Consider the following 19,286-nt stretch of genomic DNA (forward strand, 5'->3'; position numbering starts at 1 on the left):
CCAGGGCTTTGTCAAGCCTGACCTTAAAAACCTCTAAGGAAGGAGATTCCACCACCTCCCTAGGTAACACATTCCAGTGCTTCGTCACCCTCCTAGTGAAAAAGTTTTTCCTAATATCCAACCTAAACCTCCCCCACTGCAACTTGAGACCATTACTCCTTGTTCTGTCATCTGCTACCACTGAGAACAGTCTAGATCCATCCTCTTTGGAACCCCCTTTCAGGTAGTTGAAAGCAGCTATCAAATCCCCCCACATTCCTCTCTTCTGTAGACTAAATAATCCCAGTTCCCTCAGCCTCTCCTCATAAGTCATGTGTTCCAGTCCCCTAATCATTCTTGTTGCCCTTCACTGGACTCTTTTCAATTTTTCCACATCCTTCTTGTAGTGTGGGGCGCAAAACTGGACACGGTACTCCAGATGAGGCCTCACCAATGCTTCACGTCCCTCGATCTGCTGGCAGTATTCCTAGTTATACAGCCCAAAATGCTGTTAGCCTTCTTGGCAACAAGGGCACACTGTTGACTCATATCCAGCTTCTCGTCCACTGTCACCCCTAGGTCCTTTTCTGCAGAACTGCTGCCTAGCCTCTCGGTCCCCAGTCTGTAGTGGTGCATGGGATTCTTCCATCCTTAGTGCAGGACTCTGCACTTGTCCTTGTTGAACCTCATCAGATTTCTTTTGGCCCAATCCTCTAATTTGTCTAGGTCCCTCTGTATCCTATCCCTACCCTCCAGTGTATCTACCACTCCTCCCAGTTTAGTGTCATCTGCAAACTTGCTGAGGGTGCAATCCACACCATCCTCCAGATCATTAATGAAGATATTGAACAAAACCAGCCCAAGGACTGACCCTTGGGGCACTCCGCTTGATACCGGCTGCCAACTAGACATGGAGCCATTGATCATTACCCGTTGAGCCCGACAATCTAGCCAGCTTTCTATCCACCTTATAGTCCATTCATCCAGTCCATACTACTTTAACTTGCTGGGAAGAATACTGTGGGAGACCATATCAAAAGCTTTGCTAAAGTCAAGGAATAACACATCCACTGCTTTCCCCCTCATCCACAGAGCCAGTTATCTCGTCATAGAAGGTAATTAGGTTAGTCAGGCATGACTTGCCCTTGGTGAATCCATGCTGACTGTTCCTGATCACTTTCCTCTCCTCTAAGTGCTTCAAAACTGATTCCTTCAGGACCTGCTCCATGATTTTTCCAGAGCTGAGACTGACTGGCTTGTCATTCCCCAGATCCTCCTCCTTCCCTTTTTTAAAGATGGGCACTACATTAGCCTTTTTCCAGTCATCTGGGACCTCCCCCAATCACCATGCGTTTTCAAATTTGGCTCTGCAATCACATCCGCCAACTCCTTTAGCACCCTTGGATGCAGTGCATCCAGCCCCAAAGACTTGTGCTCGTCCAGCTTTTCTAAATAGTCCTGAACCACTTCTTTCTCCACAAAGGGCTGGTCACCTCCTCTCCATACTGTGCTGCCTAGTGCAGTAGTCTGGGAGCTGACCTTGTTTGTGAAGACAGAGGCAAAAAAAGCATTAACTACATTAGCTTTTTCCACATCCTATGTCACTAGGTTGCCTCCCTGATTCAGTAAGGGGCCCACACTTTCCTTGACCTTCTTCTTGTTGCTAACTTAGCTGTAGAAACCCTTCTTGTTACTCTTAACATCTTAAGAGCTCTACTGCTTGTGGCAGTTAATAGTTTGGTAAGCTACATACCAGGTGAGAGTTACCAAAACACATGACCATGGCATACAGAGCTATAACATGTTAGCTCACCCCCAAAATACTGTCGGGCCCAGCTTTCCTGTTCCAGTCCAGGTGTTCTCTAGTTTGGTGTAATGAGGAGGGCAGAGCTACCCTCGGAGTTATAAATGGGAAGCAGCCCAAGGGTAAGAGAGTTCAGAACCTGAAGTCCAGAGAGGGAGAAAGCTCAGAAGAAGAGTAGAGCTGGGCTGAGAGCTTCAGGGAAGGGATGACTCTGAGGGAGGGGAAGTGAGAACTCCTTAGTGAGCAGTGGAGCCAGACCAGGATGGTGAAAGCAGAAAGCAGGAAGGTAGTTGGGGGGAGGGCCACCTATAAACTTCCCAAGCCCAGAGTGGCAGGGCCAAAAAAGGCTGGGGCAGAGGTGTGGGGTGGTGGCTGAAGGCTGACTGCAGCAGAAGGAGATGCCTACTGGCTCTCTGAGCTGGAGAGCTGAAGGCTGGGGAATGATGGCGGGGAACTCATTGATATCTCTGGGTAAGATCTGGAACGATACAGGAAAGAAAAAGGGCAAAGAAACATCTCAGCTAGAGGGGTTGGGGTGAGGCATGAGAAACGCCAGAGCAGTAACTGGGAGCTGGAGCTTGGTGAGAAATACTGGAGCTGTATTGGAGACTGCAGAGCTGTAATGGAGAGCTGCAGCATGGCGAGAGACTCCTGAGCTGTGCTTCGGGTGCTGATGAATTGCTGGAACTTGAAAAACTGCATGTATTATTTGGATGATGCTGTGGAGATTTGAATTATGGTTCTGGGATTTTTTTGTAATAAATTAACCCACAAATGGCTATTTATACTCTGAAACCTTATGTGGCGTTACTGCCTACTCCAGAAGAAAGGAGAAACTGAGGGAGGTGCCCCAGTCATGCCCCAGCCTGACACAAGAAGACACTCCAAGAAGGGGTCACCATATGACTGGGATTCTCACTACTACCTACAACTCAGAGAGATACTGCAGCTCTGCTTCTCCAAGTTAATTGCATATTTAACTTTATGGATAATAGAACTCACTTCATTCTTTTATATATATCTATATCTACAGCTATCTCTTTCTATAAATAGATAGATAAATCTCAATACCCTTCGTACCAAAATATGCACAGTTGGATCAGTCATCAGGCTGACAAAAAGGACAGTTCTCATCTATCTCTCAAGAAACAGAATGGCAGTTCTAATCATTTTAGTGTTCGGTATTTTGTATGCTAAATTGCAGCATTTTGTTTTAGAATCAAAGTCCATAGGTTATGGAGGGAGAGAGAGGAGACTTAGGACCTTGGAGTTTACTGAGAAAAGTTAATTCCTGTTTTCAAATTAAATATTTCATTGGCTTCTAGCCTTTTAAGAGCAGCCAATAGACTGAAATTGCAATTAGAACAGAACAGTTGTAGATTATAAATGAATGATTTAAATGCCAGGGGCATTTAAATTAAGTTCTGAAATGAATAAATAAACCAAATCTCATTCCTACTGACGTCCAGTTACGGCGTGTTAATTAAACACAGAAGTAGGTTTCAGTTTAGTCCTGCTTCACCTAACCAATTGTTTTAATAGAAACCTACAAAATGCTTCTTGTTTTTTCAGAGGTTCTGCTAGCTTGAATATAAAGCTGACAAGATGAATTTACTGGGTAAAGAGCTATGACAGGTTTAAAATAATTGTAAGTTTGGTGGATGCAAAGTTTTTGATTAATAAACAAAATGGTACATTGGTGCAACAAATGCTTGGATCCATTATGAAAATGTGATCCTTGACCACTTGTGAGTAATTAAATGGCTCTAAGGTATTTTTCACAAGGTTAGGGATATCAGTCCTGGTATCTGGGTTAAATACAACTACGTGATCTGTATTACAATTTTAACTAAGTTTGAAATGAATAAATTTGTCTCGCTTTGCTTTCCTAAAACAACTATGCTGCTCGTTTTGAATGGCCACTGCTTCCTAATGGTGAAATGTCTCCCCTCCATGTACAGAGCGAAACAGACAGAACTGGGTGAGCCATTCATCATGAACACGGACGGGGTGTCTTCTCAATTTCTTGACTCTTGGCTTTTCCCTCCTACTTACCCAGTTGGGAATTTCTGTGAAAATCCATCACTTTCACAAAGTCTGCCTCTTCTACAACTTAACTATTCTGAGCTTTGCTTGCATGCACTCTTCTGGCTGAGAGAGAGTACAGACAGACAGTTCCTTATGAGCATCCATGAGCCAAGTGGGGCATTTACTCTTCTGTGAGTGTTACACTTCCAGCATTCTGCCCTGTGCTGCATAAGTCTGGGTTGTTGTACCCTTCCAACACAACACAAGTCCAAAGGAGGTACTGCTACTGGATGAGGGCCTTAAACGGGCATATCTTGTTCCTGGAATTCTCAGTGGAATCAGTGTTGAGTAATCCCATTAAAGACAATGCAACTATTTGAATGAGTCAGGGTGGCAGGATTTGGCTCATACCAAGTGAGAAGTCTATGACATCACCAATTTCCTACAAGCATCATTCTATACTTCAACCAAAGGCAGCAGTAAAACGAGTCCCAATAATACCATTTGAGTTTTAAAGCTAATTTAAATTCAGAGAGAGCGGACACAGATTCCCTGTAACTCAGTGTGTGTCAGTCACACATGCATTGGAATTTTCACGTATTTTCCCTAATTTCATATGCATTGCTAAACAGCATAGATACAGGTTTCTAAATAAGCAGCAGAGGACACAAATGGCAAGCAGAAAATGGATTGTCAAGTCAAGGGAGTCAAGGAGATAAAAATGAAGAGGCTACCCATGTGCTTAAGTCAAATGCTTACAAGAGTTTGAAGTCCAATTTCATTCTTCCCTACTCAGCAATATTACTGGAAGTGAACTACAGCTTCAGAATGGCATTCCATGAACACAAGTAAATGTAGCACTTTCACTGTATACTGAAATACTATTAGTGTATTAGTAATAAAACAAGCCATTAGGCTTAGACACCAAGACAAAAATGTAATTACATTAGCACTCTTGGAGTAACGGCTCAAAAGCTGACTTCCTGTATGATTATAGTTCAATCCAGAATCATTAAACAAGCAATAACACTACTTTTACAGAATTCCGCTTAAGGGGAAAAAATCCATGGCAAAATCAGTGAACATAACAAGCAGAGAGAAATAAATAAGAGGGAGTACTCTGATGCTGCTCCGTTCCACATAATCTGACTATAGTTTAAGGACAAGTTTCAGTCATGATCTCCAGAGAAATCGTAGTAACAGAGCTAGTAATGGGAGCTACTTTGGACCAAATTTAGCCCTTGATGTATGCATGGGGCTCACAATTAGCTTCTTGTGAGCACATTCAAAAGCTGAGCTTGGCCAGCCAATTGTGGATTACATTGACTTTCTTGAACAGAAACCGGCTTTGCTGTATTTAGAGTAAATATTTCTATTGTTTCACACTATATAGTGCAATGTCCTCCACAGCAGAGAAGAGGCAGGACTCTGCTGTCATGAATGTACAGGGAATTAATTATTCAGGCCAGGACTGGTGATAGTACTTTAGTGCCCAAGGCTGCTGCTACCCAGTGGTGCTACCTGGGCAGAGCAGTCCCAACAGTCTCCCCTAAAAATTAGGCACTTTGGCCTTTGCCTGTGTGGCCTACCTATAGCACTGATCCTGATTCAGGCTAGAAGTCAAAGATGAAATCTTGCAGTTCTCCCTTTTACTCTAGATTCCCAACTTAGCATTATCACACAGGGTCTCACTAAGTCTTGGGCTAAGCAGTAACAGAATGGATTGCTGACTATTTTACAGATGTCAATGTATCATCTAGATAAAGATGTTCTTGCTAAAACAACAAGCTGAAACAAACAGGTCACCTTTATAACAGACGAGGGGGCCATTGGGACTGACATTTGAAAGCTACTTGATAAGCACTGATATGTTTCTCTAGTAGGACAGTGGTTCTCAAACTAGAGTCGCCGCTTGTTCAGGGAAAGCCCCTGGCGGGTCGGGCCGGGCCGGTTTGTTTACCTGACACGTCTGAAGGTTTGGCTGATTTAGCATTTTACCCACCTGCTAAATAAGTCTTCTCCACATCAACACCCGGTTTTGCCAGTGATGTCTCCCCACAGTCCCCAACTTAAAAAGTCTCCATCATCATCCTGGGTCAACCACAACCAGGACTTCTTATTCTAAAACAGTGTGTCTGCAACTGTTGTTAAAATTAGCAATAAGAATGCAAATAGGGATGCTTTAGAAGGTCTAAACAAGAACACCCTCTACTGATCTGTTAAGTATTTGAAAGTGTGTTGGTGTATGATAAAAGGTTCAAGAATGCTGACACACACACACACACACGCATCCACCCAATTTATCTTTGTGGCTTTTACTTTTTACTAGTTCTGGGTGGTTGCTTAACTTTTGTGTGCGGGATTAGCATTCACAAAAATATGAGTCTGACAGCCCCAGAAACAGAAGCCCTCCATTTAACCAGAGGAAAAGTTCAGTGTAGACAGCAGTACTGCAAGCATCCCCAAAACACGCTACCTTAAGTCTCCTAAAGGTAGGCCCTCTAAAATAAGGCCCCATTGGGAAAGAATAGTACCCACTGAAATGTTTCTTTAAACTAGATCTCAGTTAAAGTTGCTGATGACAAGAGTTGTTTAGTAGGAGCTGAAAATCCTTTTGAAATGTTACTGAAGGGCACCAAGAATAGATTCAGATCCTGATTTTCTCAAAAGGCTTTAAGAGAACTGAAAAAACACAGTGTTAAGTCCTGCAGTTTTGCCCAGAATCTGGTGTAAGAATGTTTACCAGTACTCTTGGGGCTCTCAAAGGGGCTAAAACCCTATCTCAGAGACCAAAAACGATATTATTGGCTAATGTAACCCACAAGTCACTCACATACAAACGGGCAAAAGTTGGAGAAAATAGTTAAGTAGATAAAAAGTTGGCAAATGATAAAAATACTGAGATCTGGTATTTAGTGGTAAACTGAGGATAGCAAACCAGCCTGAACTGAAGCTTTGCAAACCAACCAACCAACCAACCAACCAACCAACCAAACACACACACAAAACCACATCCAAAAAAACAAGAAAAAACCCTGATTCCCATGACCATTAAAATCTGGACAGTTGTAGGGGGCATTGCTCACCGCATCCCTGCAGGAATTGAGATCAACCAGTGGTGGGGGAAGGAGACAAAATCTTCCCCGCTCCCTCAGAAATTATTGTTGCTGCTCAGTAGAAGCAAGGCCTGCATAATTAAGTGCATCACTTGATAAGATGCCCCACTCATCTTCTTCTCTTTATTTGTCTTTAATCTACATTCCTTCTTTTTTTCAGGGGTTTACCACTTTTACCAGTTATCAGTACCTCCAGATAACATGCTGTAAGTAGCAGATGATTCTATATATTTATATTCTATAAATGAAATATAAGCAGAGTATTTTCCCCTGCTTTTCTCGTGGCATTTTTTGAATGTTCTATCATGATATCTAGCCTATGGAGTGTTTATTTATATTAGTTTTTCATTGTTGTTTTTCTCCTTAACAACATTCCATGAAGTAAAAAAAATGATTAAATCAGTCTAGTGATTCTAGAAGCCCTGGCCAGAGATTAATGGCTATGATTTTAGCACTGCTAGATCTCTTCTTAATAACCACCAAACAACCTTTCCTTTCTGGCTCTTGGTGTTGTGGTAAGAGGCAGTAATGGGATAGAGATACTGCATTACCCTCCGTATTACACCTCACACAGAGTTTTATCATAGGAATCCGGAACTTTAGATTCCCAAATTAGATTTGAATCAATTCCATGTTTCCTTAAAATCACTGTCAGCTGCATTAGTCAGAACAGATTGGAAGTTTGACACTCTGGGACTGATTCTCCTCTCACTCCAGTTTTAGTCTGGTCTAACTCAAATTAACTTCAACTGAATTACCACTGATTTATACTGCTGCAAGTATGTGAGAGGAAAATTTGGCTGTGTGTGAATAGAGGGTAAGGAACAGGAAGCAGAACCCCCCCCCCACTTAAAGGAAAAATAAAATTATTTAGGTAACCAAGTTCCCCACTTTCAAACTCCAATGTCATTGCTCATTAAAGAAAATCTGTCCTATAGGAAGCAGTTCAAAAATTAAATGTTTAAATTTATGTATTGTTACATTTCCTTTTGGAGAGTGCATTGAAAGAAATAAGTAAAAAAATCAGCTATGAATTGAAGGAGATTTTATATACTGGTAGTACCACTTACATTAAAAAACAACACCTTTTATATTTCTCCCCTGGAAACCTATACCTCTGGTTCTTACCCTCCTTTTATTTCTTTAAATGGTGCCCACTGTGAAGTATCCCAAGTGGCTGGTAAACATTTTTGTTATAATATTGTAACAAACCAGTGTCAACCTTGGAGTTCAGGGTCATCACTATGCCGCGTGCCATGGCCACTCAGACCTTCAAGAAGCAACGGGGACAAGCATACTAGCCAGTTCATTACAGTATCGTACGATAGGCTCAATTTTCTTATAATGGAACTGCTTTACACTCAACTGTTTCGTTTGAATGAATATTACTTTATTTCTCCTGAGTCTCTTTCCTCATTCTCCTCATATATGCACTTTAAAAAACTCCAGAACTTAAGGATGGTTTATTAAAATATTTTGAAAAAAAATCAAATTGTGATCTAAAATGGGGATATTAAGCGGATCACCCACAAGACACTGACAAGATCAAGGCAGTTGCTTGCTGACTGTATGGCTTCATAAACTCACCGCTTGAGACTGCAAGGCATTAAAGCGAGTGACAAAAGGCTTTGTGACTCAATGTAGCTGATCAGTATGTAGATTAAACTCACCTTGAATGAGCAAAAATCAGGTAGGAGAAAAAAACCAAAGAGCCACAACTCAAATTCATGTAAGAATTAAGTCAGGGGACTTAGGGAGATGAAACAGAACAGCTACCTTAAGGGGCTAGAGAGAAAATAATTTAACAGTGTAACATCTAAACATTGCTTGGGATCTGGTTTTCACCTAAAGCAGAGGTTGGAAGGCTCAAATAGGTACCAACAAGCACCTCCCGTAACTGCTTCCCTGATACCAAGAAGAATATGAAAATAAACAGTCCCCTTGCATCAAAGCAAAGCTGATATTTCAGCTGACAGACAAGTCTTTTCTTGGTGTCTTGTTACTCTTTGTTTCCATAATGTGGTTGGGAGTTGGAGAGTTGTGGTGGAGGAAGATAGGAGAAATGTGTCATACTATTTGTACTTCATCGATTGGCATAATCACCCTATTTAGTATGGTGCCTTGCATGCCAACTCTATCTCAAAATGTGTTGCAGAGTTAAATAAAGCAGTTTCACAGGGGAAAAGATGTGTTTGCAGATTAATTCAAGCATTAAGACAGAGTTCCGACAGAAGCAGCTGCAGAAGAGAAGACCGTTATACTAAGAGTGGACAAGTTATGTTAACAGTCAGAGAGAAGGCTCATGATAGATGAAGAGAGGGCTAGTTAACTATGCGGAAAGCTGCCCGGCCCACAATGGTAAGACAGGATGCCAAATTATTTTTGTCATCTAAAGCCAGCACTGTTCAGGATCATATAAATTAGGTTTCTCTGCTGTCCTCAGTACTACAGAGCCGATTAGACATCTTTTGAGCTATATTTGCAAGCCAGCCTTCAGGTTGCTGCACACAAATCTTCCACACACACACGTGCCTGAGCCAACCACCCATTTACACGAACAAATCCCAATGTGCCCAAAGTATTCAACTAGCATGTGTAAAATTTAGGTACGCAAATTGAGAGGCCTGCTTGAAAGCTTAGTCCTTCAAGCTCTTTTATTCTGAATTTATGCATCTTGCCCATCTCTCTTGCTATACGCATTTACCATGCCAGAAAGGTAGCATGGTGCTTCATGCCAGGCGCTAGATATGGCATGTCACAACCTGGGTTCTTGTTCCAGTTTTGCTATGAGAGTTTGGGTGACTCATTGCATCTCTTTGTTCTTCAGTTTTCCAAACATTCCCTGTTATGGAGGATTCAGTATTTAGTTGGACCCTTAAATTCTCATTAATTCAAGTTTTAAAATTCGCTATGAAATGAAAAAATGTGGTTTTGGGTAGTGTTCTGTACCAGTCTGAAGTCATTTTCCCTAGTTCAAATAAATGACCTTTTTTACTTGAATTCCACCCCATATGCACCACCCCCCAGCCCCCAACTTCAAAGTTTGAAATTATCAATACCAAGCTTTGATCTAGAATCCTGACAAAGTCCGTAATATGGTGGTCAAAAAAAATGAAGAAATGTAAAGATCTCACTCTTCTCCCAAGAGAAAATGCCCATTGCTATAAAGCAGTTCTGTCTGAAACCCTGAACATATACTGAAACACAATGGTGCAGCACATTGTATTCCAGCACTAAGTTTGTCACTATGAAACACAGAAGCCTTTTAGCACCACTTTAGGGCTTGTTACTGTTGTTCATATCATTATATAAAGTACATTCACAGTGAGACAAGGCCTGCACAGCAGCATCATCTTGTACTGGTCTGATCTGAAGTTGCTCTATATTAAGATCCAGTAACTTCATAGTCAAACAATGACTAAACTAGTCTGTAAATTCAGGGAAGAGAAGTTGACATGTGAAACAGTGGGGCCAAGGTTTAAGATGCTCTTTAGAATGTATAAATCAGGGGCATCTTCAGCAAACTGTGCACATGGATTGGTCTTTTTTTTTTTTTTAAACAAGTGGGCAGTAAACAGGATTCTGTGCTAAATCTTCCCGTGATGAACTCTTGTAGATTTCCATTTCACCACACATCATTTACAATTGGGTGCTAAGGAATGCGTTCTCAGGACTACATAGCTGCAGGCTTTTTTGTTGTGTGTGGTTTTGTTTGTTTTGTGTTTTAAATAAAAAACAGGCTACCCTTAAGAGAGTTACCTGATAGGGAACCAGAGAGGACTCCTTAGTCATCCTATCTCCCCATCATTCAACTGCACTTCCTTTCCTCTTTTGGGACAGCATGGCTAATACAGAACACTATTTATTCTGGCAGGTACTTTTCCGCTAGGGAGGAGTTCCTCACAGTCCAGTTATACCTTAGCTCTATTGATTTAAACATCTCCTTTTGTTTCACTGCACAGTACTGTATTTCTGGAAGCACCAGTTGTTGAGTTATTTACTTTTTTTTTTTATAACTTCCCTTGTAAAATGAGGCTCTGTCAAGGGCAATTTCCTTACCCACTTTTTTTTTCTCCTCCTCACTCCTCCCCTTCACCATGACCTGTTGTAGTCTGTCTCATCTTATCTTTGTAATTTAGATTTTAATGGCCTGCTTTTCAGAAGTGCTGGGCATCCACAAATCCCACTGAAGTCCATGGTAACTACATGAAAATGAGGCCATGCATGATCCTTGGTGCAGGGGCCTTGTTTCCTATGTCTCTGCTACACACCATGCCCATCTCTAATTTTTTAAACTAACTGATTATCAATAATGCACTTAAGAGTTTGATCAAACCCTTGTCCGACAAAATATTTACCTCTCACTTGTGGTCATGAATTAATACAACAATGGGGAAAAGCCTGCAGTTGTGCCTGCCCCCACAGCCATCACCTGAGCACCAGCCATTTCTCAAATGCTCGTAGTGCAACCACCACAATTACATTTCGTACAGCTGACACTGACCCCTATGGCACAGCACTGCCAAGTGGCCCCACAGAAGCCATTTTGTACAAAAGCACACAAGAACTTGACAAATTCTTGTTTCCTCCCTTATGTAGTTCCCACATTTTCTCTCCTTGATCAAGCCACATATAAAAATAACTAAAAAACAGAGTTATTTGTACAGTACTATTTAGGTCAGATAGTGTAAGTTTTAGCATTGCTTTCTTCTAAGGTCAGGGTTAAAGCACCTACAAAAGAACATAATCTCTGTATAAAATGCGGCTTTTCCTGCTGTTTGACTCAAGCTCTTCAGATTTCTCAGAGGGTCTCAGTACCGCTCTCTATATGTAATATGCATAGCTTTTTTTTTCTTTAAGTTTGGCTTACATGCCTGTGGTTAAATTGTCTGGCAAACTTGATGTAAAAAGGGATTCGTCCTGCACAGACAGTTACACAGCATGCGAGTGGTGGGTTTACCTTCCTCTACATCTCGAAGCACAGATCACATGAATGAGGGTAACACACCCAATCGTCAAAGCTTCCTTTGAGAGAAGGAGGTGAGCATAAGCGCATCTCTGTCCTTGCCATCTAATACTATTACGACTATGTATTACTGCTGTAAGGGACCAGAGTGTCAGCCCAGAGAACACAATCACCAACACCATTTCAAGCTACTGCACACTACCACACTAATGTGCCTCAGTTCTGATGGACAACCTCTAACAGCAAAGGGAAAACATTATCTAAGATCATTCAGTCCTTGGCCTTTCTGCTGACACTGTCAGCAATTCCGGATAATAGGTTTTCGTAATGCAGGATCTCGTAGTCATATAAGCACAGAGTCAGGAATAAGTGACTCCTGCATTCTATTCCTAGCGCTGACTACAGCTTGTTGAGACACTTTGGGCAATTCACTCAGCCTCTCTGTATCTAGTTTCTCCACCTGTAAAATAGGGATAATAATATTTCCTCACCTCAAAGGGACAATGTTACTTAATATTTGAAAACGGGAATAAATATATAAAATGCTATGATGAGTAAAGATAATTATTATCTAACCTGAGCTCACCTCATGTTGCATACAACCCCAGTCATCAGGTGGTATAAACACACATTTGGTCACAAAAATCAGTGACAGCATTTTAATGATAAAACTTCGATAGACAGACTCACACACACACACACACACACACACTCATGCCCATTTTACCAGTAAGGAAAATTAGGTAGAGAGAAGTTCAGTGTCTTGATTTCAAGTCACAAATGAAGTTTGTTTCAGAGACTGGGACAGATGTCTGGACTTATAGTCCAAGCCTTCATAAATAGACCCGATTCCCACTGGATCAAACCCCATACTGGAAAAACAGCAATGTATACAGATCAGCATTTACTAATCCCTTCCCTTTGTAAACTAGTCAGCTGTAGAGTTTAGAGGGATTTTCCCCTGAGAAATGCCAAATTACTACTATTTAATTGTCTTTTCACATTAAAATCATTTCTAACACCACAGCTGAGAAAAGAATTTGAGAACAGAATAGTTCAACACTTCATATGAGACTGAATAAATCATAACAATTTACAATATTAGCAAACAGTTTAGCAGTGATATGACTGAATCAGCACTGGCATGGAATTACATTTAAATGGGATTAATAATAATACTTCATTCACTGATTTTGTGTGAACGTCATTATAAAAATGTCAGAAGATAGATAAATGAATAATCAGTGTCATACCAGAGCAGACGTATTCCTTTTTCTGAACATCCGCCACATTAAAACCCCGTAGGTGCACAGGTGCCATGCAGAATGTGAACTGCCCAATCGAGCGTCTCTGACGCAGCCAGTCAGACAGCCAAGCCAGGTGGCAGTCACAATACAGGTAATTGGAGTGAAGCCGCCTGCAATGGGCAGAAAGAGTCACATCACATCTGAATGTTTTAGAAACAGTGATTAAACACAGCAAACTCATACAAATTCTCAGAGACATTGTACTAAAAACCCTGCACATATTTTCACACATGAGTATGCTGAATTATTATAGGTGAATTGTTGAGACTAGAGGATGAGGGGATCCACAAAATTGAAGAGGCTTTCATTTAATCAAATTGTCTTTTCTGTTATATTGAAAAGCAATAAGTGAACCTGACAAGAAGCAGAGGTCCAAGTAAGCACCAAAAGGATGGGTGTGCAATCAACCCATGAAACTGAAAATTTTCCAGCAGGCAGCAATCTTGGGTGAAATTATCAGTGCCAGGAGTACCATAGCAGCTTCATGGTGGTTAGAGGCTTTTATCTTAGGGCGGTATAGACAAAGCACAGAGGACCCCCCAAAAGATAATATCTATTAACTGAACTTTTTCATTAAAGGTTTAGTTCACATTTAGGTGACGATTCATCCTTCCCCATCATTAAGTAATTTAATAGAAGCTTCACTTGTCGTCATGGCCATCCATTGAGCTTCTAAGAGGAGTCTGAGAAGTATTGTTCAGCAATGGGATGTCTATTTTACAGACTCACAACGGATAGAAATCTTAAATACAAAATACTCAAATTATGAGTACTTGTGCAATTTTGCTGTGGGTTTGCTGAATACATTAATTGCTCTCCCCCTCCCCCCGGCCCAGTTCATTTTTAACATGATGCAATTACACAAGAGAAGATGTAAACTTCTAAGTTTATACCAAAGACTTCCAGAAGCATCATCTAGCTTTAATCCCTTCCCTCCCCCATATCTTTTAAATAATAAACATGCAACCAAGGAATGAACCCAATACTTTTAATAACTACCACAAACTTTAGGTCAAAGTTTAATAAGTTGAAAGTGGCAAAATTAAACATTTCATTCCTTTTAATGAGTCATGAGTTCGTAGCATTATGACAAAGTTGAAATGACAACCCCACCCCAGCCCCTGCCGAAGACTGCAAATCTTGTAAGATATAGTTAGACAAAGCATTCTTAACTGCAATTCAGTAATATATCAAGTATTATATTAAAAAAAAATTGGTGTTCACACAGGATTTAGCCTTGCCAGCTCCAGAAGAAATTAACCATCAATCTAGAGATATTCATATTACACAGTGGCAGTTGAGATCAGTGGTGGCGCCTGAACTGACAGTCCCTAGATTTGTACGTCTGGGGGGAGCCACTGACACATTTTCAGTTGGCTGGACCTCAAGCTTGGAATTCACTTCCATGCTTTGCCCAGTAGTGCTTACATCTGCTGGGTACACTTCAGGGCACACTGTAAAGCATATCTATTCACCCAAGATTTCAATGAAGTGGCGAGGCGGGGCAGTGATGTTGTTATAAGATGTGAAAGTTTTAGATGACACTGCATCAACTTAGATCTTTGGTAAAATGTTTTTATTACGAATTTTTTTTATTTCATTTTTGGTAGGCACAGCATATAAACTGAAAGAACAAATATATACATTCACAAAGCTGAGAGAACACTGTCTAGGAAAAGATCACCCTAATTGCAGCAAGGCTGTGGCAACCTATAGATGAACAATTTCATACAGCTAACCTGACAAAGAATTAGCATCCCTTCCCATCACAACATTCTAGAGCATCCTATGATGATATTCAGAATTATACTTTCTAAAGAAAGTAGGAACATGCCTTTTTTTGTTTTCAGACAGGGCTCATATGATAAAAATTTCACAAGAACTGCTTCCATTTCTCCTATTTGTTTTCTTGCTAGATATATCAAATTAGTTTCTGGGTTTAAATATTTTAACAGTGGGAACTATATTCCTCCTCAATCTGCCTGCATTGTCCCATGTGAGCCCTATCTTTAGACTTGATAACATTATTTGTGTTGAAATTCTGCAGCATGCCACGGGTGTTTGGGAATTGCTCTTGATTCATTGTAAACAAGCTGTCAAGCTTAACCAGGTAGCTTGTAGGAATAGGTCTTTGATAAACAAATTAATGAATACAATAAGAATGCTTGAAAAGGGCTTCCATTGTGGTTGAGAAACATGGCATAACCACCCCTTGTGCAAGTCAGGAGCACTGAACCCATTTGGTGTATTTTTTTTTGGTATATTTTACATTTTTTTTAATGTAATAATTTACCTCTGCAGTCACTCACAGATGCAGAGATAGCAAGAGACTCACCATTAAAGAAATTAATACTGGGGCCATGTTTAGCATAAATAAAGCTGTTTCACACAAATGAAAGCAGATCAATACAAACTAATTCCTGTAAATTCCAATCAAGAGCAAAAAAAAAAATCAACAAACAAAAAACAACAGAAAAGAGGAGTTAGGTAGAATAGATCAGCATAGAAGAGTTGATGTATTTATTTTATTTTTAAAAAAGGATTCTTAAGTGTTACAATTTTATTAGTACATTTTTCTTTCCCTTAAAGGTCATATTGACTGGACACTTCCTTAATTTTTCCTCCCATGCTCTTCATAATGGAATGGATTTTTTTTTCTTTTAAAAAATTCACTCAACTCTTGTCTTTATAAAACAAGCTGGATTGATAGCACTGAGAATAAACTTTTTAGCTACAGAAGAAGTACAGTACAGGCAGCTTCCCCAATTGCCTATCAATGGACCTCAGCACTCACTATAAAGAATTACATCCAGTGTACTCTATCTAGGCCCATTCAATCTATGACTTCTTTAGTAATCCTGCTAACACAATGGCCAGGTGTGATGATAGTTCTGTGATGTGGACACCGAGCCGCTGGGAACTAAATGAAGATTATATTCATTCTATCTAAGGTACTGCACAGCCATCAGATGGCTGAATTTGAACCACTGACTGAAGGATCGAATACTACATCCTACCTCTCCAACCCAAGCCATCATGTCTGCAATAAATTCTGTGCAACATGTTTTCTCTCACAGATTTTGCCCTTTATGAAAACAGCTTCTTTGAGGTGTATATTAACGTGGAAGAAAAAAAAAGGTATTAAGTAAAATCAGAAACATGACATGAGAGAAGGTATTGCTGTTCCTTCCCCCATAAATATCTTCATATGAACATTTTACCTAACAGAACAATAAGAGACTTATTTCTCAGTTGATTTGTACAAAGATGCGTTACCTGGGCAGTTGCAAAGGGGGATTATTACCTACTTCAGGAAAGCATATGTTTAATATCAAAGCCATATTATCATGCAATATGGGCCAACAATGGTCAAGTGTGTTTCTAATCATTTTTAGCCATGAAAAATAATTTTAATATTTAGACATCATCTTTGTGAGATGTGATGGTGGTGATTTGAGGAGAATGGAACAATTCCAGCTTTGAAGGAGCAGCAGAAGAAGTCATGAAATATTTGTGACATCTGTGTTTATCTTACATTTATTATTCTTTTGATGGCTTTACTACCTCTGACAATGCAGGGAGAAGGTAAAATGAAAGATTAAACCATTGTATTACAATTCTACCATTCTGCATGGGGCTTTTAAAAAAAATACTGAACTGTTCAGAAGAGGTGTAATTTGGCAGCCTTTGAGACTCGTACATGCCACTTACTATTGATGAAACTATCTTTGTATAACATAGGTGAATAAACACAAATGCCAGCTTTTAAAGGTGCCCTTTTAGCCACAGACTCTAGATTAAATTTCCAGCAAATCCTTTTAGAGTGGGTCAGCATTCCTGTTCTGTAAAATGTGGCTCTCAGAATTCAATATAAAATCATCTCTTTATAAATCCCATTTATGACTTCCTTCCTTTTTTTTCGTTCCCTTTTTTTTTCTTCTTTAATTACAGCGAAGGGGGATTAGTCAGTGTAAGTCTCCAGGGAGCGATATACAAAGCCATCTCCGAAATTAAACTAAAGGGAAAATGGCAGCAGGCACTGAGCTCTAGGAACAGACAAGACTGATTGATCTGAAGTAGCTGGGCAAATATTCTGGATCGTTACAGGAGAGAAATATTTTAACCCACCCTTCACCTCCCCCCACAAAAAGACGAAAATATAAATTCTCTTTAATCAGTTACATTAACGCTAACATCTTTTAATGTCATCCTTTAGAGGAGAAAAGAAAGTAAATATAAATCAGTAGTTACAGAAAATAGCCTTTCAGTATGGACAGATAAGAACCATTTTTCTTCAGTTCAGTTAATTGGCCTGCTGTGATTATATGCAAATATATATCCAAACACAGCATTTTGCTTCCCACTAGTATGAACAGGCTGCTCGTATTTGGCTTGTTGAACATTTTGAAGTAAGCACATGTTGGCTTGTTTTTATACTGTGGAATAAAACCAAACAGGCTTTTCTTTAAAAAAAGACTTCTGGAGCTGTGTATTTATTTAAAGGGAATGATTTTGGAAATGGCTGGGTCGGGTAGAGCTGCAAAGCTGATGGCATTACCCTTTGGAATTTTACCTCTGAGCCCTCAATCTAAATTCCACAAAAATTACACACAGGTCAATTTAATTCCCTTTGTATATGTTCTCCTAGAGCTGGTTGGAAATTTTCCAGAGGAGCCTTTTTTCCACTGTAAAAAGCAGATGTGTCACAAGAGAAAACGTTTGCAAAAATGGGTCAAATTCTATTAAATTTCATTTGGAGAGGAAAAAAATCGAAAAACAAAATCTTTTAGATTTTTTGGTGCAAAATGACTTTTCATTTCAAAATATATTTTATTTTGTATTTAAAAAATAAAAGTAATTTAAAATGTCAAAATCGGATTGAAACATTTTGACTATCAAAATTAAAGGTTTTGACTGACAAACAATTTATTAATTAAATTTTGTTTCAAGGATATTTTGAAAATTTTGGGGTTTGTTCCTTTTTGGAACAATTTTATTTTTTTTTAACCTCACAAAATTTCCCACTAAATGAAAAATCTAGTTTCTGCACAGCTCTGACTTCTACATTATCCTAGGTCAAACTGTGCATGCATTTAAAAGCTGCGTGATCCCAACATATTGAGATTTGCACAGGGTATAAGGAAGGGTTCGGTTTGGCCTCCCAGTATCAACTGAATAACAGAATTACATTTCATAATCAGCACGTGATGACAATTAGGCTCAACTGGTAGATGTTTTCCTCCCAAAACTAGCTTGAGCTGATTACCTTGGGGAGAGACTGAAATATGCTCTCACCCAATCAGAAGACTACCTCATTCCTGTTTACAAAGGGTTAATGTCACAACATAAAGTTTTGGCTTGACCTATTTACTGTCCTTTTGTTAAAGAAAGGTGGTTTAAAAACCCTTTACAAAAGTATTCCTTGAATAAAGACAAATATTCAAAGCAAAGACAGAGTTATCCAAGGCTGCTACTTATTTCTGAATTTAGTACTTACAGAGTCCTGATCTTTGGCATATGGTTGAAACTGGTAAGAGGGATGCGGGTGATGTTGTTATTGTTGAGAGTACTGTTAAAAAAGAAAGAAAGAAAGAAAAGAAAAACAGATAGATCAATTATTTACATTGCTTTACCAGCACACACTCTATAGAAATGAACTTCTTCAGTAATGGGTAATAAATCTACAGTGCTGCAAACAAGACGACGTGCTGACAAATATCTCAGGAGCGATTTGTGAGTTGTCAAGAAGGATATTTTTATGGCAAAGTAACCAATAATTGCGCACAAGTAAACAAAAATTGCTATTTAACATGCCCTGACCTGTGTAGCAAGTAGCACAAGATTTCATCCACTAGAAAATTTGGGGAGATGTTGGCACTTAAAGCCTCGTTAGCACAGCCTGTTGGCAATGAGACATACAGCTCAAATTGCTCCTTTGGAAACACATGGATGGATGAGGAATTCTTGTGTGGTTTCCTTAGGAAGAAATATATGGTATGTGGAAAGTACTAGAATAAACATTTTGTGTTCAAAGCATGTAAGGGTTTCAAATGGAAACTCCATATAGTGTATTTTATCAGAGCTGG

At 39.7% G+C, this 19,286-nt stretch overlaps 1 protein-coding gene across 1 annotated transcript in view; it reads right to left on the reverse strand.

The window, feature by feature from the left end:
* SLIT3 (slit guidance ligand 3) overlaps positions 1-19,286 on the reverse strand; it is an 810,486-nt gene that overhangs the window by 263,711 nt on the left and 527,489 nt on the right. The window contains exons 7-8 of the mRNA XM_084636935.1: positions 18,698-18,769; positions 13,147-13,310 (exon numbers count right to left, since the gene is read on the reverse strand). Of these exons, the coding sequence (XP_084493061.1) occupies positions 13,147-13,310; positions 18,698-18,769 (236 nt within the window). The remainder of the gene's footprint in view (positions 1-13,146; positions 13,311-18,697; positions 18,770-19,286) is intronic.

Source organism: Lepidochelys olivacea, assembly GCF_965140295.1.
Source record: "Lepidochelys olivacea isolate rLepOli2 genome assembly, chromosome: 8".
Taxonomy (NCBI): Eukaryota; Metazoa; Chordata; order Testudines; family Cheloniidae; genus Lepidochelys; species Lepidochelys olivacea.